The sequence below is a fragment of the Bacillus rossius genome, chromosome 6, assembly GCF_032445375.1.
Source record: "Bacillus rossius redtenbacheri isolate Brsri chromosome 6, Brsri_v3, whole genome shotgun sequence".
Lineage (NCBI taxonomy): Eukaryota > Metazoa > Arthropoda > Insecta > Phasmatodea > Bacillidae > Bacillus > Bacillus rossius.
In genome coordinates this window covers 6,215,821-6,241,678 of record NC_086334.1, presented here as the reverse complement: position 1 = coordinate 6,241,678, position 25,858 = coordinate 6,215,821, and the positions used below count along the sequence as shown (strand labels likewise).

Sequence of the window (25,858 nt, the reverse complement as noted above, 5' to 3'; positions counted from 1 at the left end):
ATGTTTAATCTTATGTAAAAAAAATAATTTAAATAAACCATGTTCAACATTCTTAAAGAGACTTTAAATCCTCTACTACCACCATCCTATCAGACATCAAGACCACCATATTGGAAATGTGTAATTTTAATGCTAGAGATCCGGGAAAAAGTTCAGAAATCATTAAATAAATTTCCGATCAATATACTGATTAATTAGATCGACTAAGGTCCTTGGTACGATCTAGGATGATGCAAAAAAAATTAAATATATCATCAATTTAACATAATAGTAACAGGTTCGAGGAATTAAACACCGCAAGTTCTTTTACAAACATAATATTTATTACATAATTTCTATTCTACTACAGGATCACTTACGAAAGCCAACAATCTTATAATCATTTAGTTCGGCAGCGGTGTGAAATGACTAATTCTTAGCTCCAATCGGTTTATACTAGACAGAGTCCAGCCAGAACCTTTACAGACATAGTCCACCTCTTCTTGACAGAGTTTCTGGATACCGTTTTTAACAGTTTGCTTCACATCGTCAGAACTGTAAATTACTGCAGCAGATGTCTTGAATGCACACTTCTTCACTTCGTCATCGAACGGATATGGCTTTCCATATATACAGTCCAACCACAAGTTATATTTCAAAGGTCCGTTTGTTGCTACATCATCAGTAAGCTGATTGATTATCTTCTGTCTGATATCGTCAAGAAAATTACAAATGTCCTTCGACTCACCGAACGTATTTAGATAATAGTAGTCTTTCAACGTTCCACGAAATGCAGACTGCGCCAAGTAGAAGCCATTATCGTTCACTTGTAATGCTACGAACACAGTCTTAGGTTTAGTTCCATGTTCAGACGTCATAACAATCGGTTGCTGGGCATCTGTTTTTTTGGTTGTACGCTTTCGTGTCTCCAATCTAAAGCGAGGAGTCGAAATGTCGGCAGGTAGTTCAGCAGTAGGAGCACAGACTCCACCTTTACATTTTTTCGCATGATGTCGCAAACTGTCAATTCGAGTAAACCATTTAAGGCACTCATCACATCGAAACTTCATGCGAGAAGGATTCTTCGCGCATTTGCTCCGCTCATGTCTTCGTGCATCATGGGAAAATGCGAACGACGTATCACAGTAGCTGCAAGGATACCGTGGTGATGAAGACGATCCTTTCAGACCCGATCCAGATACAGGCGTTGCAACAGTAGTACCATTTCCAGGCATTCTCTTATGCACATCGATGCATCGTTGTTGCGCCGAAACCTTTACTTTCTGCCGCACAGCAGGACCTTTGCATGCCTTCATGTGCGTTTTCATATTATCTTTTCTTGCAAACTGCTTATGACATTTCTCACAAACAAACATTTTACGATATAGGTTCTTGGCACATTCGCTCCTCTCGTGTCGCCGAGCATTGCTGTTGTTTGAGAAAATCTTGTCACAGTAACAGCACCGATGTTCGCTAGTTGTCAAATCAGCATCCATTGAAGTCTCCATCGAGGTCGTATCGTCGATCGTCGTGGTTTCCTGCACATCCAGCTCAGTAGTCATTAAGCTAACTTCTGCTGGTGGTATCACATCTGTTGAAATCTCCTCCAATGTTGACATCGTCGTCGTTGCCAACGGGATCTGCTCCACCATTGTCGTCGCTGTCGTCAAGGTTCCCGTAGACGATGATACAACGTCCATCAAGTTCGGCGTTAAAGTCGGTAAATATGCCATCGAGTTCTCAAGAACAGGTAATTACGCGACTTATTCACCAGATGAAATAATCTAGGTGATCCTTACACCGTCGACGACAGTAAAAAACTGAGCGACCTGAGGTCTAGGACTCGCTTATATACATGCACCGGATGGAATAATACGCAAGTCAAATCAAGATCCACTTACTATAATACCAGAGTCAAAACAACATTAAAAATAGAAGGACCATCAACGAAAAGGCAGCACATTTGGAAGCACCGACAACGAAAAGGCAGCACCGACAACGAAAAGGCAGCACATTTGGAAGCACCGACAACGAAAAGGCAGCACATTTGGAAGCACCGACAACGAAAAGGCAGCAGCGACAACGAAAAGGCAGCACATTTGGAAGCACCGACAACGAAAAGGCAGCACCGTCAACGAAAAGGCAGCACATTTGGAAGCACCGACAACGAAAAGGCAGCACCGACAACGAAAAGGCAGCACATTTGGAAGCACCGACAAAGAAAAGGCAGCACCGCCAACGAAAAGGAAGCACATTTGGAAGCACCGACAAAGAAAAGGCAGCACCGCCAACGAAAAGGAAGCACATTTGGAAGCACCGACAACGAAAAGGCAGCACCGCCAAAGAAAAGACAGCACATTTGGAAGCACCGACAACGAAAAGGAAGCACCATCAACGAAAAGGCCGCACCGCCAACGAAAAGGAAGCACATTTGGAAGCACCGGCAAAGAAAAGGCAGCACCGCCCACGAAAAGGAAGCACATTTGGAAGCACCGACAAAGAAAAGGCAGCACCGCCCACGAAAAGGAAGCACATTTGGAAGCACCGACAAAGAAAAGGCAGCACCATCGACGAAAATGAAGCACATTAATTTGTCATTGACTGCAATATTCATTGGTTCCAATATTCATTGGCTCCAATATTCATTGGCTCCAATATTCAATGGCTCCAATATTCATTGACTCCAATATTCATTGGCTCCATCAGTCATTGACACCTACAGTCTTTTGGTTCCAAAAGTCTTTTGGCCCCAAAAATATTAGGCTAGAATTCTTCGAGTCTAAGAGACTATGAGACAACATGGCTACGAGTCTAAAATGATCTAGCTGGTTACGAGTTATACATGGCTTGCGAGGCTACAGAGCTACGAAGTTTCTAGTACACAGGTTTACATGACTGCGAGGATACAGGACTACAAGTCTGCAAGAGTACTTGACTACGAAGGTACTCGTCTACATGACTCCAGTTACCGCATCTGTCTTCGACAGAATTTTCTCTTTTGCTCCAACTGCTCCATCAGCATTATGTTATAAGATTACAAGGCCTCTTGCTTACGTAGCTTCAAGTCTACGAGCCTCCAATGCATCATGACTACGAGACTACGAGCCATGAGGTTACGAGTCTATGCGATTGCGAGTCTTCTAGGTTACGTGATCGCGAGGCTATAGGACTACGAAGCTTCCAGAACGCATGGTTACGAGACTGCGAGGCTACAATTCTACGAGGTCCCAAGACATCCTGGCTACGCGACTACGAGCCATGAGGTTACGAGACTACGTGACTACGAATCTTCAAGTTTACGAGACTGCGAGGCTACAGAGCTACGAAGCCTCTAGTACACAGGTTTACGTGACTGTGAGGATACAGGACTACCAGTCTGCATGAGTACTTGACTACGAAGCTACTCGTCTACAAGGCTACAATTACAGCATCTGTTTTCGTCAGAATTTTCTCTTTTGCTCCAACTGCACCACCAGCATTATGTTATAAGATTACAAGGCCGCTTGCTTATGTAGCTTCAAGTCTACGAGGATACTTGGATACGTAGCTTCAATTCTACGAGGTCCTAAGACTTCATGACTACGCGACTTCGAGCCATGAGGTTACGAGATTACGTGACTACGAATCTTCATGTTTACGAGACTGTGAGGCTACAGAGCTACGAAGCCTCTAGAAAACGAGTTTACGTGACTGCGTGGATACAGGAATACAAGTTTGCATGAGTTCTTGACTACGAAGCTACTCGTCTACAAGGCTCCAATAGACACATCTGTCTTCGATGGAATTTTCTCTTTTGCTACATCTACGCCATCAGCATTATGTTATAAGATTACAAAGCTACTTGCTTACGTAGCTTCAAGTCTACGAGGCTCCAATACATCATGACTAAGAGACTACGAGCCATGAGGTTACGAGACTATGCGATTGCAAGTCTTCAAGGTTACGTCATCGCGAGGCTATAGGACTACGAAGCTTCCAGAACGCATGGTTACGAGAATGCATGACTAATTGGCCGCATGGCTACGAAACTTTATGTCTCTGACTACAATAGCACTATTCAGTGGTGAGAGTTAATTTATTTCATGCAAAGGTACTTGCTGCAAGCAGTTCCGCTTTTCAACATCAGATGACGTCACGTTTTGCTTGCAGGTAAAATAATATTTATTTATTTTATGCGGGATGCGGGTTGTTCACTATCGATCGCATGAGAAGAATGGCATCGTAAGTCTTCAAGGAGAAGGAAGTTCGTCCTTCCTGCTAGTGCTTCTCAGATTTCTCACGGTCCGCCATATTGGATTGCGACGTCACGGCTGCCATCTTGGATGGGTGTGACTTTGACCTTTGACCGAAACCGCAGGAATGATCGCAAGCACTCGGATTAATCATCAAAATATTGATAAGAATAATCAGGAGTACACGGAGAAAACCATCATAATATTGGCAAGAATAATCAGGAGCACACAGAGAAAAACGACACACGTTTTCTTTGATATCATAAAATTACAGAAAAAAATATTTAAAACTAAAAATAAATTAATAAAAAATTTAAAATAAAAACAAAAAATACATAAACAGATTCTGCAAGCTTGTAAACTTATCATTGTTGAGCAAAGATAGAGTTCTAGTACAAGCCAGAATTTTATGTATTTTTTGTTTTTATTTTAAATTTTTTATTAATTTATTTTTATTTTTAAATATTTTTTTCTGTAATTTTATGATATCAAAGAAAACGTGTGTCGTTTTTCTCTGTGTGCTCCTGATTATTCTTGCCAATATTATGATGGTTTTCTCCGTGTACTCCTGATTATTCTTATCAATATTTTGATGATTAATCCGAGTGCTTGCGATCATTCCTGCGGTTTCGGTCAAAGGTCAAAGTCACACCCATCCAAGATGGCAGCCGTGACGTCGCAATCCAATATGGCGGACCGTGAGAAATCTGAGAAGCACTAGCAGGAAGGACGAACTTCCTTCTCCTTGAAGAATTACGATGCCATTCTTCTCATGCGATCGATAGTGAACAACCCGCATCCCGCATAAAATAAATAAATATTATTTTACCTGCAAGCAAAACGTGACGTCATCTGATGTTGAAAAGCGGAACTGCTTGCAGCAAGTACCTTTGCATGAAATAAATTAACTCTCACCACTGAATAGTGCTATTGTAGTCAGAGACATAAAGTTTCGTAGCCATGCGGCCAATTAGTCATGCATTCTCGTAACCATGCGTTCTGGAAGCTTCGTAGTCCTATAGCCTCGCGATGACGTAACCTTGAAGACTTGCAATCGCATAGTCTCGTAACCTCATGGCTCGTAGTCTCTTAGTCATGATGTATTGGAGCCTCGTAGACTTGAAGCTACGTAAGCAAGTAGCTTTGTAATCTTATAACATAATGCTGATGGCGTAGATGTAGCAAAAGAGAAAATTCCATCGAAGACAGATGTGTCAATTGGAGCCTTGTAGACGAGTAGCTTCGTAGTCAAGAACTCATGCAAACTTGTATTCCTGTATCCACGCAGTCACGTAAACTCGTTTTCTAGAGGCTTCGTAGCTCTGTAGCCTCACAGTCTCGTAAACATGAAGATTCGTAGTCACGTAATCTCGTAACCTCATGGCTCGAAGTCGCGTAGTCATGAAGTCTTAGGACCTCGTAGAATTGAAGCTACGTATCCAAGTATCCTCGTAGACTTGAAGCTACATAAGCAAGCGGCCTTGTAATCTTATAACATAATGCTGGTGGTGCAGTTGGAGCAAAAGAGAAAATTCTGACGAAAACAGATGCTGTAATTGTAGCCTTGTAGACGAGTAGCTTCGTAGTCAAGTACTCATGCAGACTGGTAGTCCTGTATCCTCACAGTCACGTAAACCTGTGTACTAGAGGCTTCGTAGCTCTGTAGCCTCGCAGTCTCGTAAACTTGAAGATTCGTAGTCACGTAGTCTCGTAACCTCATGGCTCGTAGTCGCGTAGCCAGGATGTCTTGGGACCTCGTAGAATTGTAGCCTCGCAGTCTCGTAACCATGCGTTCTGGAAGCTTCGTAGTCCTATAGCCTCGCGATCACGTAACCTAGAAGACTCGCAATCGCATAGACTCGTAACCTCATGGCTCGTAGTCTCGTAGTCATGATGCATTGGAGGCTCGTAGACTTGAAGCTACGTAAGCAAGAGGCCTTGTAATCTTATAACATAATGCTGATGGAGCAGTTGGAGCAAAAGAGAAAATTCTGTCGAAGACAGATGCGGTAACTGGAGTCATGTACACGAGTACCTTCGTAGTCAAGTACTCTTGCAGATTTGTAGTCCTGTATCCTCGCAGTCATGTAAACCTGTGTACTAGAAACTTCGTAGCTCTGTAGCCTCGCAAGCCATGTATAACTCGTAACCAACTAGATCATTTTAGACTCGTAGCCATGTTGTCTCATAGTCTCTTAGACTCGATGAATTCTAGCCTAATATTTTTGGGGCCAAAAGACTTTTGGAACCAAAAGACTGTAGGTGTCAATGACTGATGGAGCCAATGAATATTGGAGTCAATGAATATTGGAGCCATTGAATATTGGAGCCAATGAATATTGGAGCCAATGAATATTGGAACCAATGAATATTGCAGTCAATGACAAATTAATGTGCTTCTTTTTCGTCGATGGTGCTGCCTTTTCTTTGTCGGTGCTTCCAAATGTGCTTCCTTTTCGTGGGCGGTGCTGCCTTTTCTTTGCCGGTGCTTCCATATGTGCTTCCTTTTCGTTGGCGGTGCGGCCTTTTCGTTGATGGTGCTTCCTTTTCGTTGTCGGTGCTTCCAAATGTGCTGTCTTTTCTTTGGCGGTGCTGCCTTTTCGTTGTCGGTGCTTCCAAATGTGCTTCCTTTTCGTTGGCGGTGCTGCCTTTTCTTTGTCGGTGCTTCCAAATGTGCTTCCTTTTCGTTGGCGGTGCTGCCTTTTCTTTGTCGGTGCTTCCAAATGTGCTGCCTTTTCGTTGTCGGTGCTGCCTTTTCGTTGTCGGTGCTTCCAAATGTGCTGCCTTTTCGTTGACGGTGCTGTCTTTTCGTTGTCGGTGCTTCCAAATGTGCTGCCTTTTCGTTGTCGCTGCTGCCTTTTCGTTGTCGGTGCTTCCAAATGTGCTGCCTTTTCGTTGTCGGTGCTGCCTTTTCGTTGTCGGTGCTTCCAAATGTGCTGCCTTTTCGTTGTCGGTGCTGCCTTTTCATTGTCGGTGCTTCCAAATGTGCTGCCTTTTCGTTGATGGTCCTTCTATTTTTAATGTTGTTTTGACTCTGGTATTATAGTAAGTGGATCTTGATTTGACTTGCGTATTATTCCATCCGGTGCATGTATATAAGCGAGTCCTAGACAGCAGGTCGCTCAGTTTTTTACTGTCGTCGACGGTGTAAGGATCACCTAGATTATTTCATCTGGTGAATAAGTCGCGTAATTACCTGTTCTTGAGAACTCGATGGCATATTTACCGACTTTAACGCCGAACTTGATGGACGTTGTATCATCGTCTACGGGAACCTTGACGACAGCGACGACAATGGTGGAGCAGATCCCGTTGGCAACGACGACGATGTCAACATTGGAGGAGATTTCAACAGATGTGATACCACCAGCAGAAGATAGCTTAATGACTACTGAGCTGGATGTGCAGGAAACCACGACGATCGACGATACGACCTCGATGGAGACTTCAATGGATGCTGATTTGACAACTAGCGAACATCGGTGCTGTTACTGTGACAAGATTTTCTCAAACAACAGCAATGCTCGGCGACACGAGAGGAGCGAATGTGCCAAGAACCTATATCGTAAAATGTTTGTTTGTGAGAAATGTCATAAGCAGTTTGCAAGAAAAGATAATATGAAAACGCACATGAAGGCATGCAAAGGTCCTGCTGTGCGGCAGAAAGTAAAGGTTTCGGCGCAACAACGATGCATCGATGTGCATAAGAGAATGCCTGGAAATGGTACTACTGTTGCAACGCCTGTATCTGGATCGGGTCTGAAAGGATCGTCTTCATCACCACGGTATCCTTGCAGCTACTGTGATACGTCGTTCGCATTTTCCCATGATGCACGAAGACATGAGCGGAGCAAATGCGCGAAGAATCCTTCTCGCATGAAGTTTCGATGTGATGAGTGCCTTAAATGGTTTACTCGAATTGACAGTTTGCGACATCATGCGAAAAAATGTAAAGGTGGAGTCTGTGCTCCTACTGCTGAACTACCTGCCGACATTTCGACTCCTCGCTTTAGATTGGAGACACGAAAGCGTACAACCAAAAAAACAGATGCCCAGCAACCGATTGTTATGACGTCTGAACATGGAACTAAACCTAAGACTGTGTTCGTAGCATTACAAGTGAACGATAATGGCTTCTACTTGGCGCAGTCTGCATTTCGTGGAACGTTGAAAGACTACTATTATCTAAATACGTTCGGTGAGTCGAAGGACATTTGTAATTTTCTTGACGATATCAGACAGAAGATAATCAATCAGCTTACTGATGATGTAGCAACAAACGGACCTTTGAAATATAACTTGTGGTTGGACTGTATATATGGAAAGCCATATCCGTTCGATGACGAAGTGAAGAAGTGTGCATTCAAGACATCTGCTGCAGTAATTTACAGTTCTGACGATGTGAAGCAAACTGTTAAAAACGGTATCCAGAAACTCTGTCAAGAAGAGGTGGACTATGTCTGTAAAGGTTCTGGCTGGACTCTGTCTAGTATAAACCGATTGGAGCTAAGAATTAGTCATTTCACACCGCTGCGGAACTAAATGATTATAAGATTGTTGGCTTTCGTAAGTGATCCTGTAGTAGAATAGAAATTATGTAATAAATATTATGTTTGTAAAAGAACTTGCGGTGTTTAATTCCTCGAACCTGTTACTATTATGTTAAATTGATGATATATTTTTTTTTTTTTTGCATCATCCTAGATCGTACCAAGGACCTTAGTCGATCTAATTAATCAGTATATTGATCGGAAATTTATTTAATGATTTCTGAACTTTTTCCCGGATCTCTAGCATTAAAATTACACATTTCCAATATGGTGGTCTTGATGTCTGATAGGATGGTGGTAGTAGAGGATTTAAAGTCTCTTTAAGAATGTTGAACATGGTTTATTTAAATTATTTTTTTTACATAAGATTAAACATTATTGCATCGATCGGGTATCGAACCGAGGACGGGAATCGATCGAATCAATATGTAAATTAATGAGTGATTTATTTAATGAATTTTGGAACTTTTCCCGAATTTCTAGCTAAATAATTACGGATTTTCAATATGGCGGCCAAATGACAAGATGGCGGATGTCACAGTAATAAATGATTACTGCACTCTAGCGGATACGAATTAAACTAACATGTCATCGGCGCACTCTAGCCGACGATACAATGATGATGGCTTCCAGCATCGAAGACAAGATGGCGGTCATGACGTCATACTAGATGATGATAAAAAGTGGTGGGAGTCAGTATGCCTGCAGCCACCTCGGGGGAAGGATCGGTCGCCATTTTTATTTTTTTTGCACTCGTCGGGTTCGAACCGAGGACTCCGAGCTCCGTGTCGTAAATGTTTGTTTTTTAAATATTTTATTAAAAATTTTATTATTTAATTTGTTTTATGAATTTTAAATTTTTTTCATTAAAATCGGATAATAAATTTAAAGATGGCGACCGTAACGGAAATTGCAACGATGACGTCATAATTCAAGATGGCGGTCATGGTATCCTTATTCCTAGAAATGGCTTAACTGAGGCTTGAGTTAAGGATGCTTAAGCCAGTTTTAGGAATTTTCAGCCGCTGGGATTTTTAAGGACTAAAAACGGGAATTTTTCCCTCGAAACGGGAAATTTTTCCCTCGAAATGAGAAATTTTTAGTTTGTGGAATTTTTTGAGATTTTTTGGCGGAACTTTTTTCCACAGAAATGGAAATTTTGGCGATTTTTGAGGAATTTTGGGCAAATTTTGCCCAATTTTGGCGGATTTTGGCGATTTTTGAGGATCAAATTCAAGGTCAAGGTCAAAGGTCAAGGTCACAACCATTCAAGATGGCCGCCGTGACGTCACAATCCAAGATGGCGGTCGACAATCTTCAATCCACAGCCTTAAAGCCTGTTTCCGGAAATACATTCGTATACTACTAAATGTATATATACATTTATATACAATCGCATTTAATCATATGTAATCATAATCCCGCGGAAGGCAACAGCAAAACACCGCAGCGTCATCCTGCCTTTGCAAGCACAGGAAAGTCACGGCAATCATCACTGTCAATGCCTGAGCTCACGCCACACGACACACGACATACGAGTAAGACAACTAATCATTGTCAAAACACTTCTGTAAATGCTTTGCGAGGTAAAATGTTACTTAAAAATTCCTTACGAGCAATGATCTGTTTACATCAATTTCTAAATAGTATAAAAATTCCATGTATAGTTGTAAGACCAAAATTGTTGGTTTGTAGGTCGATACCGGAATTTTGTTCATAAAACATTACTTTTTTTTCTCTCAGTAACCACTAAAAATGTTAGTTTTCCGGGAAAACTATTTTTTGGGTTTATTATTCTACGATACTTCGAAAAAAGTTCTGTAACTGCAAGGAATTATATATACTAAACAAAATATACAAATATTTTTAATAACGGGTTAATACAAACATAACCAAATAACAAAAGATTTGAGTCATTGGTGGTAAAGATAGACAAAATCTGTACGTAGGGGCATACTCCACAGTTTTATACCTGCTTTATCAACTTTAAAGTTTTTTACTTGTAATGTAATATAATGCTAACGTCCGCTAACGTAAAACTTTACAAATGGTACAAGTTCTTAATAAATGATAAATAGTAAACAATTTACACGCTTACAGACTGCAGCATAGAGAGATTTTACTATTATATAAGTGTATTCTGTTTTAAATGTTCACTTAAAAAATTATTGAAAAAGATGGTTACAAATTATACACCGATTTTCCGTAAATTTACAAAAATATTCGTGAGCTTACAGACTTTGAATTTAATTACTTTGTACGTAAACTCATCATTGGCGGGCCTAGACTTTGTGGGGCTGAAACACTTTCAAAATAAACTCTCGAAAACAATGTTATTTAGGCAACCTGGAACTGAAAATTTAACCAATATTTTTCTGATTTATATTAAGAAATTTTTATGTTCTTTCTCGAAGAAATACACTCGGGTTAGTTTTATTAATGGCAACGATCAAATTCCTGTGAAATAATGACATTATATGACGCATTAAAATATTTGAAAGTTTTTATTGTATGAAATCATGAGCACTCAATTGATATTGAAAGGTATTGGTCAGCACTTTTAATTAAACGCTAACAAATTTTAATTTTTTTGTTTTTCCATTAATGTCCTTATTTTCCACAAATAAAAAATAGACAAAAAAGGATCATAAAAAAATGGCCGGCGGAGGTCCATGAAACTCATATTGAAAAACCTTTAAGTGACAATTCTTAACAAAAAAAACTCGTTAAGTGCAGAGTAATCACATTATTACACATGCGTGTTTGCCCTGTTTGAAACACGCCACACAACTCGACGAGAGTTGGAATGCAGCTTAGTTTCTACGAAGAGACAGTTTCCTGGAAATACGAAGAGCGCTTCATTTATCTAGGGGCAACATTCCGTTAAAAAGTCTGTACATTAATAGTAATTATGTTCACCTATGTTGGTACTGGGAAAAATGGAAAATTTACGGGAGAAATACGTGTTAAGGGGCCCACCTCGTTAGGGGTGTATCTGTGTTCGTGAGACGGGATGATAAGCGCGACGCACGCTGGTATTTCTAGCGCGGTATCGCCTCTAAGCGCTAGGCTCTGATCTGGCACGAAGTTTTCCCGTCGTGCGTAGGGCAATTATGAAATTTGAACGGTTATCGGACATTGCATGGCGGTGAAATTATGGTAAAGGTGTAATGCCTAATGCAAGTTCCTTAAGTCCTTTCAAGAATCTGTGCCGGCTGTTTTATGCCTAAAAATTATTCTGAAACAGTGAATACACGCATTTGAGCCATTTTAACTCTTCCAAAAATAAAGTTTTAAAAATTAATCTTGAAACGGCTCTCAGCGAACTCTTAAATGCTTTTCGTAAACAGTTCGCACTTGGTTATCTTAAGTAGTTTTCAAATCGCGTTGTTATTCCTGAATCTCTACACACCACATGTGTGCCAAGGTAGGCGGATTTTTCCGCTCACGTCTCAACTGACCAGTATTTTATTTTTATTGAAAAACTTATCCGGAGCAGTTACGCAACGGATCAAATGAGTTGCAGAACTGCAGTATATTTGAATGCAGGACAGGCGTGCAAGGCAGGTCAGTTACTACAGCACAACCAGTGAACTGACTGGTTTCTACAACCGGATTATCACCTTCCATCTGCTGCTCCAGTACGTCGCAGTGTTAAAGAAATCGTATTTTTCTCATCATCTTGGAGGCAGAAACATTTGACCACTGTAATGAAAATGTCGAAATGCAAGTCATCTGACCGAGAAAATCTGCGCGAGTTAATGTTTTGTACACAGGATCCCACGTCTAGCAGAGCCCCACACCTAGCAGGGCCCCGCACCTAGCAGGGCCCCCTCACCTAGTTGTGTCACACGTCTAGCAGAGCCACGCAACTAGTTGAGCCACGCACCTATCAGGGCCCCGCACTTAGTAGGGCCCCGCATCTAGTAGGGCCCCGCACCTAGTAGGGCCCCGCACCTAGTAGGGCTCCGCACCTAATAGGGCCCCGCACCCAGTAGGGCCCCGCACCTAGTATTGTCCCACGTCTAGCAGGGCCCAGTGGACACGACGTCTCCGTTAGGTCATTTTGTATTCGCATCTGTCGTCGGGTAGGGAAGGTCCGGTTTCGGGAGCCAGTGACCCAGTTTGGCGCGAGACGAGAGCTCCAGTGTTTACACAGTCGCAGACTGCGGATTGTTATCACCAGCGCAGAGTGTCGATGACGTCTCCCCGGCGATACGGCCACAATCATCTGATAAGAAGGCGTGGGCGGGGGGTGAGAGGGTGCCGCGACAAACACGCGAGTCGCGTTCACGCGGTCGTCGCCTGAACGACTCGAGACTCACAACACTGCCTTATTCAGGCTCCCGCTCTGAATCACTGTGATTGGTAGGGCCATGCATATTTTGCGAAAAGATTCCGAGATTAGTTATAAGTTAAAAAACTGTAGCATCGTCTGTGTTTCGTGATTGGGTGAATTTCTTTCAGGCACATGTCGATTGTTACAACACCAATCACTGTAATTCAGTGGGGAAGCAAACGCGTCCTGAGTGGCTCAGCCAAATAAGGCCTCGCAGGTGCGGGTATACCTTGTTGCAGTCTAATAGGCGTTAAGATTTATTCGCGAAAGATGCCTGCCCCTAGTGATTGGTGTTGTAACAGTAGACATGAACCTGGAAATAACTCACCCAATCACGAAACACAGACGACGCTACAGCGTTTTTTAAATTTCAGCTAGTCTCGGAATATTTTCGCGAAATATGCATGCCCCTAAACATGACATTCAAAACTATAATTTTATAACATTAGACATCCGTACTAGGTTTCTACGTCAATTTCAATGGTGATTCGTGTTTCTGACACGCCATAAGTAGGTACAGAGGCGTGTATTTGTGGGGAAACTCGACTTGTTTGTTGGTGTTCAACACGTTCATGTTTGCAAAGATCTTTTCTGTGATTGGTTATGGGTAGGGGCATGCATATTTCGCGAAAGGATTCCGAGACTAGTTAAAATTTAAAACACTGCAGGATTGTATTTTTTCCCCCCGTGATTGAGTAGTTTCTTTTGGTTACATTTCAAACGTGACATCACTAGAGACCGGAAAAAATCGCGGATTCATTTCACGACAGCCTGAAATTCAAATAGTTATACCTTAGTGCTGCCTCTGCTATTGGCTCACAACTCACCTGGATGACTCCGGGCCAGTGAGAAACACTCAACCGTAGCTGTATCGAATCACAGGCCGCTACGTTGGGACACCTTCACAAGACAGCAGCCAATGAGAGGGTGGCATTTGACCGAGTGTACGTAGAACTATAAAGTTCATCATAGAGGTCATGAACCCGCGAACTTTTCCGGTCCCTAGACATCACCAATCACAGCAAGTCAGTACGTAAGCAAACGCGACCTGAGTGGCTCGTTCAGATAAGGCAACGACTGGTATCGCACACGGCCGCCAATCACAAGGAAGAAACCGCTGGTGCGGGTCTACCTTGTTGCATTCTAATAGGACTTCAAATTTTTTTTCGCGAAAACTACCTACCCATAATTATAGGCTTTTCAACAATGGCTCGTCAGGTGACAACGCAGTATGGTGCTCCAAAACGTCAGTGAATACTTAAGTCCGCAAAAGTTATTCTACAAAAAGCATCATCTATGGTGTATTGAAATATATCTTGGCACGCACTGTTCCCGCGAAAGCAACGGTTGTCGGTTTATACCATACTAGCCGTGTGCCCGGTGGGATTTAACCAATTTTTTATCAACTTTTTATGATTTTCAAAAATCATATCATAATGCTCACCTACGTTATATAAGGAACTACTATGCAAGATTTCATGCTTCTAGATTCATCGGTTTAAACTGTGCGTTGTGTATCAGGCAGTGTGCCCGATGAGATTTACCAAATTTTCATTATATATTTAACCTCCTTAGAGGAATAATTTTCAAAAATCCTTTATTAGTGCTCACCTACGTTGTGTAAGAAACTTCTACGCAAAATTTCATGTTTATATACCTATCAGTTTAAGCAGTGCCTCGTCTGTCAGTGTTAAGAGTGCATGGCACGATCACAAAACCCCTCTACACAAATTAACAATAAATACGAATGCTTCGTTGCTGCCTCTTCATTCGCCTGCACTTTTCATACGCCGATAGTTCTCCCATGAAGAAGAAACACAGGTTTAGGTCCAGCCGACCAGTGGTATATAGCGCAGTAATGCAGGGTTTGAAACAAGAGACAAGTATTTTAGCTTAGTTATCTGGAGTTAAAAAAATAAATGTTATAGTCATTACAAGGTAAAACAAAAGGAAACATGGGTTAGGAGTAGGATGGGAGACTGGTAGCGGCCCTAAACTTTGCGGGGCTCTGGAAAATTTTAAAAATTAACTTTCAAACAAAATTTTAAGACGAACATAAATTTCGATAAAATGGTAATTGCTAATTAAGAAATTTTGAAATTCTTCGTGACAAATTATCCTCGGTTAAGTTTTATAAACGCCCTTCAATCAAATTCCGGTGGAATTGAGTAATTGTAAGTGGCAACAAACACTTTACAAGTCTTTTTTTTTTCTAATACGAAATTATGAAAGGAAATTTGTACTGACCAGAATTTTAGTTTAAGTGCTAGTAAAATATTATAAGATTTACTTTTGCCGTTAATGTCCATATTTTAGCGGGACACTAGTCAAACGAGTGGAACGAAAATTAAAAAGACCGTCGCGGGGTGCTGATAGTGGCAGGGCCCTGGACAATTACCCTGCTTGCCCTATCTTGGATCCGCCCCTGGGAGAGAGACAAGAGGCAACTGTTACAGCAAAAACAATAACGTCCCCGCTCACGCATTAAAACAAACATAATTACAAGAGCTTCGTACCTCGTGTAACAGCGACACGGAGTTGCGTGGCGTGGATGCACCGGGAGCACGGGCGACGAGGCAGAGGGTCCCGTCAGCTCCGGTGGCAGGCAGCTGATGGCAGATCCTCCACCGCTTCGGTCACGTGATCCTCAGCTGCGTTTAACGGTTCCTCCGCGAGTCACCTCACGCGACCTCAACTCGCATTACGACCGAGCGCGTTGGGTTTTCATCACACGAGTCAGCGCAGGCGACCAGCGAATCCTCGTTTGCTAACCGTCGGACAAGGTAAAGTGCACTGCTAGGGTGTTGCGTCACGCGAGCGCGCCGCGACTCCAGCGCTCGCCGCGGCGGCGGCGCGCACCGACCAGCACGGCAGCCAATCCTCCGGCGAGAATTCATCGCGCTCGCTCTCTGGCTTATTGGTGATCGTGCCGTACTTACGGCGCGCGCGCGCGCCGTAGTCTGATTTATGGTACAAAGCTCCGCTTGGACCCGTGAAAGAATTCAAGTACACAGACGGCTGTGCCCTTGCGACTCCGCACTCAGTTTGTAGGTTTTCGCCTTTATAAATGGTACAGTCCAACTTTTTTTTCTTTCAATAAATTAATTTAATCCTAGCAAAATTTTTAGCTAAAAATAACAGACACGCAAAGTTATGGCAATCTACTTAGGTCTCAGTGTAAAAAGTCGTGCAATTAATGATATTAAAAAAAAACTTTTGACACCTGTGTTATTTTACTAAGTTAATATTTATTGAAATTTTTAAGTTAAAATTTTAGAAATAGCCGTTAATTATAATTAATAACAAAAAAAAATTTAAAAAAAACTTAACGAAGACCGAGTCTTAAGTTTGTACCTTCCGTTCGTATGTGCTTGGTTTTGTCCAAAAATTATAAATCTACAAAAAAATATTTTTTTTTCCAATATTTATAATATTCCTGGTCAAATATAAAGTACGTAAAAATTGTTTTACGAGTATTTTAATTATTAAAGTTTTAAATCAAATATTCAAATTGGCGACGCTTATTTACGTTAAAGTAGGCAAGAAGTATAGGATAAACAGTTTCGTTTACTTGCATACCTGCGATATTCACTTCCGGTTCTGACAGCCTTCGTGATGTCACTTCCGGGAACAAGTACCTACAATTATCGGCCTACACTTCAGACGGATTCGAACACAAGGACTCAACATTCTTTCCTATGCGTTGATAACTCAGGTACTGAAATAATGTTAACCAAAGATCATTTTAGAACTATGGATGTGTTAGCTTGTGCCTATAAATGAAATTGAACTTTTGAATGTAATTGATATATTTCAAGACAATTATTTCAAATAAAATATATTTTTTTTCCATAAAGGTCGCAGATTGCAGTAAAGATTAATTATTTCATTTTATGGATAGTCAAACAACAAGAGATTAGTTTTGGATTTTTAAAGAAGTTGAAGTCAACATACGTGGCCAAGTGTAAGATTTAAGTCAACTGAAGCCGCTCATGCGAAATGAGTCACGTTACCCATTATCGGGTGTCGTTTACACAGGCAACGCCACGGTGGCTCATAACTAAGTGAATATGACAATATAATTTAACCATATAAAACAAACTCGTTACTGTATTTTACCGCAGATATGAACTACAGAAGAAATATGATAAACTCGCATTTATAATGAATTTATATTTATTTGCCAATATTGATTTAGTGGATGCTAGAACTTTTTTTTATAATATGAATCCCTGTTACAACTTAAACGATTCATAACTCCTATGGTTGTTGTTCATTCATAATTTCTTACCCATTTATCTAGTAGATTCAGAAATATGCATTTTTTCTTTAAAGATAATCTAACCCTTTACACCTCTTAGGGACAGAATCCTGCAAAGTGGTAAAATAATAATATGTTGTTTATTATTTTTATTATTCTTACCTAATAATTTAAGTCCTTATTAATTATTAATTGCAGATAATAATTCAAGCTGTTACAATAAGTCAGAATGAATTTTACAGTGTCCATGGTACAGATGTGAGTTTTTTTTTAATTGTACATTTTTTACCAACCCCCTGCAGCAGTAGTAGCTCATCTTATCAAAAATATTTTTCAGACAAAAGTTTTAGATAAAAATTATAAGATTTACGAACACTATGAACGAATTCAATGGTGTGCCTAAGACCCGTGTAATATTTTTTCCCCCTTTAAACCTTGTTTTTTCCACCTCTTGCCGTTATGGTTGGTCGTATCAAAAATGTTTTTAGACAAGAGTTTTTGGTATTACTCCAACGAGTTAAAATACGTTCAAACTGATGTGATACTCTCCATATTATGGGCATTACAGCGATTTTTCTGTTTTTCAAAAAAAACCTTCATTTCTACCTCTTTGGTAGGATATTTCCCATTACTGAACTCGAACGATATTTTTCACTACTAGATTTTATGTATCAGTATGGAAGTGATTTTTGAAAAATTGCAGCAATTATCGTGTCCATAAAATTGTTACACACACACCTATATATATGCGTGTGTGTGTGTATGTATGTATAAATTTTGAGTTGGCGATGGTTTTGGGGTCTACAGATAATGAAACGAAAAACTATATACAAATTTTCCGGAAGTCGCACCATGGTAATGGCTACAATAGGTAGTATTTCTTTGAAATATAACTAATAATCTCTTTCGGCACAGCCTACAGGAATATATTTCAAAGTACCTACTTATTCCTAATAATGTTACGGAAACTTCTGTTAACTTCTGGAATATTTGAAAATTTTTATATACATATCATCCTATATTTTCTCTAATATTTCAAATGATTGATTAAACATAGTCTCTTATTCCATGCAGCGCAAATGTTTAGAATGTTTTTAACTCAACGCATCCAGCATAGAATACCTAGTTTAGAACAATGTTTCTTAATATGCCTACTAAGGTTGTAGTGAATACTTTTGACACTATATTCTATCCCTTAATATTCAAACACTATTTTTTATCCCTTACACTTAAAATACATACAAAAATTGTTTTGGACCAAGGCTTAGGATAATATTAACATGGTTTAAAAAAGTTAAAATTTTTTTTAATTACAACCCTTAATGTTTTTCTGTAATAGTTAGTCTCATTAAAAATTGCATCAGCCATAGGTTTTACATAATGTTTAGGATTTTTACAATAAATTATTACAAATTTTATAGTATACATGCTAAAAAAAAGTATTTTTTTTTTTTTTTTTTTTGTATTTCCAACCTTGTTATTTCCATCCCTTACAGTAATGATTCGTCTTATAAAAAAAATGTTTCAGACCAAAGTTTGAGATATTTTTTAAAAGATATACAATCAATTGTCATAGATTCTATAGTTTACCTAACAAGTGAGTTATGATTATTTTGTGTCATTAAACCTCTGTTTTTTCCACTTTTGCAACAATGGTTGGTAGTATAAAAGATGTAGACAAAATTTTCATGTAACATTACTAATTTTAACAAACTATCTGAACAGAATTGATAAATAGCCTACAATGGGAACTATGAATTTTATTGTCATTCAACCCCTGTTTTATTTAACCCCATGCAATATGGTTAGTTCTATCAAAAAATATTTGTAACAAAGTTTGTAGATAATATTTTAAGGTTTTACAATAAATAATAATGGACTTATCGTGTTCAAGGTATGGAAATTATGAATATTTTTTAAATTCTAAACCTTTTTTCATCCCCTTGCTGCAATGTTTCATTGTATCAAAAATTGTTTCAGACTAATGTTTTGGATAAAAATTATACCATTTACAAATAATCTGAACGAATTTGATGGTGTGCCTACTTAGGGAACTATGACATTTTTGTCCTCCACCCCTTGCCGTTATGGTTCGTCGTATCAAAAATGTATTTAGGCAAAAGTTTTGGCAATGCTCCTACAAGTTATAATACGTTCAAATGGCCGCTTTTTTTTGTCATATTTTGGGAGCTACAGCAAATGTTCCTTTTCTCAAAAAACCTTCTCTATTCCTAACTCTTTGGTAGAATTTTGAATTTGTTCAAGATTTTTGATTATGTTATTTTATGTATCAGTTTGGAAGTGATTGAGTTGACGATGGTTTTGGCGTCTATGGACCAGGAAAGGAAAAACTATATAAAAAAAAATTTCCGGAAGTCACACTATGGAAACGGCTACAATAGGTAGTATTTCTTCGAAATCTACAAAAAAGTAGCTATAAATGCTGATGCTTTAGTTGGTTGAATTGTTTAAAATAAACTTAATAGAAATATTCTTCAAAGTGACATTATGAAATGAGTATTTTTAAATAGTGGTTTTAGCAACATATCAGCAGAGAATAAGTGTTAAACTGCATAAAACAAAACAAAAAAATGTTTAAGAGTTGGAGAGCTGGTATGTGCAATATTAGCCATGTAATAATTGAAGTATAAATGTGAACAAACATCCACTCCCTTAATGGACTAATTTATACATGTATTATATAGTCTATTTCTATGTCATTCGTACTCTATGTCAGCTCAATGTGTCAATATGCATATGTGTCATTCAGACAGATGAAATATGGACCTCTATTCTCGGTCTGAAATCGCGTAGGTACGTTTACCAGCAAGGATTGACACACAAAACTCAATTCACAATTCGAAGACACAGCATGACCTGTGATCCACTTTGATTATATTTGGAGCCACCTATGTTGGTGTTTTAAAAACTCAATCCGAGATCCAAAATCTATTTGCAACCTCGAATAAATATGCATGTAACTATTAACAGTTATATAATAGTTCTTTTCATTAATAACTTATGAATTTATCACTTATCATAAATTTATTGGTAATTAAAAAAATATTTAGCTCTGCAAAGTGCATAGAAACCTTGTCTACAAATTACCATTTGGTTTTGAGGTTATAAACCAAGGAAATATCCTTTTTTATATAACATGCAAGCAATCAACATGTTTGACGAGAAAAGTTTCAATATTTGACTGGTACTATCCAAAAGTCATATTTCTTAATTTAAATATTATTTCTGTGTGTAACTGTGTAGAGAACTGCATATAAATGTTGTTTTTAGGATTTGAGGAAAAAATTGGTACAACACTATGTCAAAAAAAAAATAAACATTTTAAATTCTTACGAACCGATAGGCTATTCACTTTATTCCCGTCAGGAATTACAAATCTCTTGACAAGCAAGTATGCAGTCTTTTTAGAATCTAATTTTACTCTTTAGTTATTTTTTTGTTTTTGCCGCAGTGGACTACACCTCTAGACTTAAATATAGATTCAGTAAATTAAAACACCTTACGTTTATATATAAAAAAAGAAACCTGGTAACAAATTTCACTAGGTCTTTCAATGTTCGATAATAAATACACATAATCTTAATTTAAATACATATATATTATTAAAAGATAAAATTATTTTTTAATAGAAACAACTTTAATAGAAACTCTTATTCAAAATTGATTTATCCTTTCTGATACAATGATAAAAAGGATTTCTAAACATTTTTGAATTAATTTAATAATGGCTGCTTCACAATATTTGCATAGGTTTACGAATAAAATGTTCGACTTTTAATATGAAACTGGATAGATGATGTGTTATGTTGTAAAAAGGTTAAAAGTTTCTATTTTGTAGTCAAAAGAGAATGGATCACAAACAATAACAGAAAAAAATTAATTTTTAAACAGGCTTTATAAGTATGCCAGTGTAATTAGTATCTAAATGAAAAGTTAGTTTTCACGCATCAAACTTTTAAAAAAAGTAGCACATTTATTTTTTATGAATCATGCACGTTTTGTCTCGAATAAGTCACTGGACTAAAGCATCAGCTAATGACAAAGATAAACCCTTGTGCATTAGCCAATCTGCACTCACAATACCTAGTGGTGAAATGGTGTTGTAAAAAAAACCCGGTTCTTTTATGTCTCAGTAGGTGTTTTGATTTCTCAATCGAATGTTTACAAGGAGTTTATTCGTAATGATTCTAATTTATGTATAAAAATTTTGATGGCCTTTATTAGAAGGATCACAAAAATACTGTCCATCTGGGTAATGAATGACATCCGATCCACCTACAGATGATCACGCTTTGTCAAAATACGTTACAAATTTAGCTGGACAATATTTGAAATAACTCTGCCCCATTTGACTCGTCCTTTACTAACAGAGACACACTCAAGGTTGGAGGATCAAGAACTGAACATTTATTGCCGGTACCACCTCGCGCTAAGAATAATGACATAGAGAGAACAATTATCTAGGTCCGAGGTACCATGTAGGCATGTAGGTACCATCTATTCATCCAACACACAGGCCTGTCATGTTATAGATTTTGTATCTTCATATTGCTGGTAATGAAGTCTGGTTTTTTGCATCCATGACGTATAACAGAAATGTTTCATTCTTTAACTGCTAAGTTTTTCAGTGTGTTTCTGAGATTCGTTACATGAGCGAGACTTTAAGTGATTTCATTTGTAAATTAATAATATGTGTGTACATAGGTACCTATATGAATTTTTGTTTGGTATTGAGGAATAAAGTGTAAAAATTGATTACAAACCACCAAAAAATTATATCCAACTAAAAAAGTAGACTAAAAAATAGTTATGTGAAATATGAAAATAAAATAATAAAATACAAAGTTGGTAAGTCAAATCTTTGAATATATAATATTTTGACGAAGGATAGTTTGTAGTAGGTTTAAAGTTTATTCTTTGTAAATAAATAAACTTATAATTGGGGTTTTATTGATACCAACTAGCAATATATTTGTTAGGGGTTTGCAAATGTGTTATTGTTTGCAGCCATTATTTTACAGTTAAATAAGCGTTCACAAATATAAGTCTACATAAATGAAAACATGCTTTGTACACACGTCTTTCGACGTGAACTATATGTTGTACGTGTTAAGTTTATGTGAACAGTGAAACTTCTTTCACTTTGAAATAAAAAAATATTTAAAAAGAAACGTAATATAACTTAGTATAATTAACAGCACATTTTTGTTAGTATCTAGATATCTTGCACTGCCAAGCTGTATAAATCTTTTCCACAACAATAACAAAGGCTCGGTTCGGTATATATTATGAATGTAGTAGTGTACATATTATTTAATTACAAAATTATGATGTGTGAAGTTTGAATACAAACAAATGATATAATAAGTTAAACAACAAATTTTAAACTAAAACTAGTTTCTCCTTGCTTTCAGACAAATTCCTGCAGACAACATGGTGAAATGGTGTCACTGGTAACTAAAATAGGCAATAGATGAAGTCACTGAGTTCTTTCGGAAGGTAAACCATTCTTGCGAAAAACTTGCATTGAAGAGAAAAAAAAAACATTGCTTGTCATTATAGGCCTTGTTCATAACCTTCGTACAAAACAATGTAAAATTTTTGCAAGCAGCAGGTGGGTTCATGAGAGATTTACCGATATTATCGCAGCATGAAAAACAAACACAGTGATTATTGCACCCGCGAGTGCGCGGGACCTTCTACGCACCTACTCAAGTCCCTACCGTAAGCACTTTTTGAAACATGGCGCCGACTTGGGGCGCCGAGCGTCATCGCCGCCGCGGGAGTTGAGATCCAGCTCTTCTGACGTCACGCCAGGCGAAGAAGAACAGCTGTGTCGGAGGACGGCAATACGCAGTTCGTAGCCTTCGGAAACTACAAGTCTCTATGTAACAACAGTTTCACTTTGATAACAGTTTCAACTTGAAGTAACGCTAGTTGTCCTGAACTTGGTTTGCACCTGCCACGTGCCGCTCGCTTCAGGCAGCGAGAAGTGGCCGGTGGATAAGAGGGGGGGACGGGGAGTGTGGCTACCGGTTCGGATCACAGCTAGTGTCACTAGAAGGAGCAGTGGTGGGGGGGAATGGACGTTTCGACATTCGTCCGGTCAACGAGATAATCCACCGCAAGCCTCCAGTACAATAACAACAATGAGCACTTCTGGTAAAAAATATTAGCGCTAAATATTGATCTAAAGTTTAAAAAAATAAACAAAAAAAATCTAGTCGAACATCACAATATTATAAGCACAAACATAAGTTTATCTACATAGGATGAGTTAGACCTACCTACATTAGCTGCTCTTTTTTCTCTCACGATCTATGCCTACATCACACTCGCTAATCAACACAAGAACTGAGGACCTGTCGAGAAGAAAGAACTACGCAAAACTACCCTTAAAAATGGAAATCAAAACTATCACCAGGTGATGCTGTAAGGAACGTTCCTTCTTAGCACAGGTTAACGCATCTAAGTTGCAATAAAAGGAAACATGTCAGTGCTAAGTAAAGCAACGCTGCAATAAATTACGAATTTTTAAATAAAAACACAGTCAACAATAAGAACTTCCTTATTTTGTAATCACAATATTAGTTGAACTCTTGTAGTAAAAAGCCACTTCTGAAATCCTCGATACACAATTTTTTGGCTGAGTTTTTTTTTTGAAAATAGCTATGAACAAATATAGAGCCATCTCATTAAGAACTTTCTTATATAGCTATATTATAATGGTCCTGCCATCCTTATATCTTTTCTCGTAAACACTTAGGCCTATGTGAACTAATAAAATACTCTATTGTTTATAAACACCACGTGTACGGTGACTTTACTCTGGTGTAAAATTTGCAGCTTCCTACGTAAACATACTTGAGCACCCTAGGTTAAAGCTATTTACTTTTTATTTCTGTATATTTCTAATATTGCACAACTTGCTAGCTTTTTTATTTTTTTGTTATTTATTTCTCTCTCTCTCGGTGTGTGTTTGTCTGGGGGTGAGGGGGAGGGCGTGCGTCCCTTCACACTGACAGGAACCAGGCGAGGCGGCGGAGGCGGCGGGGGCGGCGGGGGCGGCGCCCCTGGGGCCGGGGTCAAGGGGTCGGGTCGCGGAGCTGCCCGGGGCCTCGTCATTGGAAGGCGGTGTCCTTGTTGAAGGTGTCCGACTTGTGGAACACGGGCCGCGACGCGCGGTCCATGGGCAGCTCCTGCTGCTGCTCCGCCGCAGCCGCCGCCGCCGCCGCCGCGAAGTTGTTCTCCGACTTGGGCCGCGGCAGGTTGAGGCGGTGCAAGGTCTTGCCCAGCTCGTGCAGGTTGCGCCCCAGCTCGCTGATGCTCTTCTCGCTCGACTGGTTGCCCATGGACTCCTCGCTCGTGTTCACCTGCTCCGCCTGCTCGGCGAGCGCGTTCACCACGGCGTTGATGGTCTTGCCCTCGCTGCCCATGTCCTCCTCGCGGTGCGACACCAGGTTGGGGTTCTTGCCGATCTTGTTCAGTCTGCACATCACGCACTCTCTCCATATACCACACCGCAGCGGACTCCAAACCACTACAATACCAGCTAGATCAGTATATCATCAATAAGTAGAGACCGGAAAAATTCGCGGATTCATTTCGTGATAGGCTAAAATTCAAACATGTGTACAATTCTGCTGGTTCAGCTATTGGCTCGCAGTTTAACTGGAGCTCTCTGGGCCAATGAGAGACTATCGACCAAAGAAGCGTCGAATCACAAGCTACCCAGTGGAGACGCCTCACAATTTAGTACTCAATGAACACGTGTGTTTACTTGAGAAATGCAGAGGATAATGGAGGCTATCCTAGAGGTCATTGAATCCGCGAATTTTTCCGGTCCCTATCAATAGGTAGAGACCGGAAAAATTCGCAGTTTTATTTCGCGATAGGCTAGAATCCAGGAGCGTGTATCTTATTGCCGCTTCAGTCATAGGAACACAGTTTGTCTGAAGGACTGTGAGCCAATGAATGACCCTCAACGTAATAAGTATCGAATCCCAATAATCCCAGTTAGCAGGTGTCACGAGTCAGCAGCCAATGAGCTGGTGTAATTTTTCCCGAGTGCAATGAGGATCGTGGAGTCTATCCTGGAGGTCATAGAAACCACGAATTATTTCCAGTCCCTATCAATAGGGACCGGAAAAATTCACGGTTTCAATGACCTCTAGGATAGCCTCCATTATCCTCTGCATTTCTCAAGTAAACACGCGTGTTCATTGGGTACTAAATTGTGAGGCGTCTCCACTGGGTAGCTTGTGATTTGACGCATCTTTGGTCGATAGTCTCTCACTGGCTCAGAGAGCTCCAGTTAAACTGCGAGCCAATAGCAGAACTAGCAGAATTGTACAAATGTTTGAATTTTAGCCTATTACGAAATGAATCCGCGAATTTTTCCGGTATCTATAGATCATCAAGGCTAAACCTTACATGAGAACCAATAGTCTCGCCACATGAGCACGAGAGGTTAAGG

At 39.5% G+C, this 25,858-nt stretch overlaps 2 protein-coding genes across 5 annotated transcripts in view; both read right to left on the bottom strand.

Moving 5' to 3' along the window:
* The window catches only part of LOC134532556 (ileal sodium/bile acid cotransporter-like), a 45,859-nt gene extending 29,878 nt beyond the window's left edge, over positions 1–15,981 (bottom strand). The window contains exon 1 of one of the 3 annotated variants that reach the window (XM_063369074.1): positions 15,617–15,981. The gene's annotated coding sequence lies outside the window, so the exon portion shown is untranslated. The remainder of the gene's footprint in view (positions 1–15,616) is intronic. The other 2 variants (XM_063369073.1, XM_063369075.1) reach the window with 2 other exon arrangements.
* Positions 15,982–24,316: 8,335 nt separating this feature from the next.
* LOC134532552 (potassium/sodium hyperpolarization-activated cyclic nucleotide-gated channel 2) overlaps positions 24,317–25,858 on the bottom strand; it is a 154,823-nt gene continuing 153,281 nt past the window's right edge. For both annotated transcript variants that reach the window (XM_063369070.1, XM_063369069.1), the window contains one exon: positions 24,317–24,870. In XM_063369070.1, the coding sequence (XP_063225140.1) occupies positions 24,504–24,870 (367 nt within the window). In that variant the 3' untranslated portion in view covers positions 24,317–24,503. The remainder of the gene's footprint in view (positions 24,871–25,858) is intronic.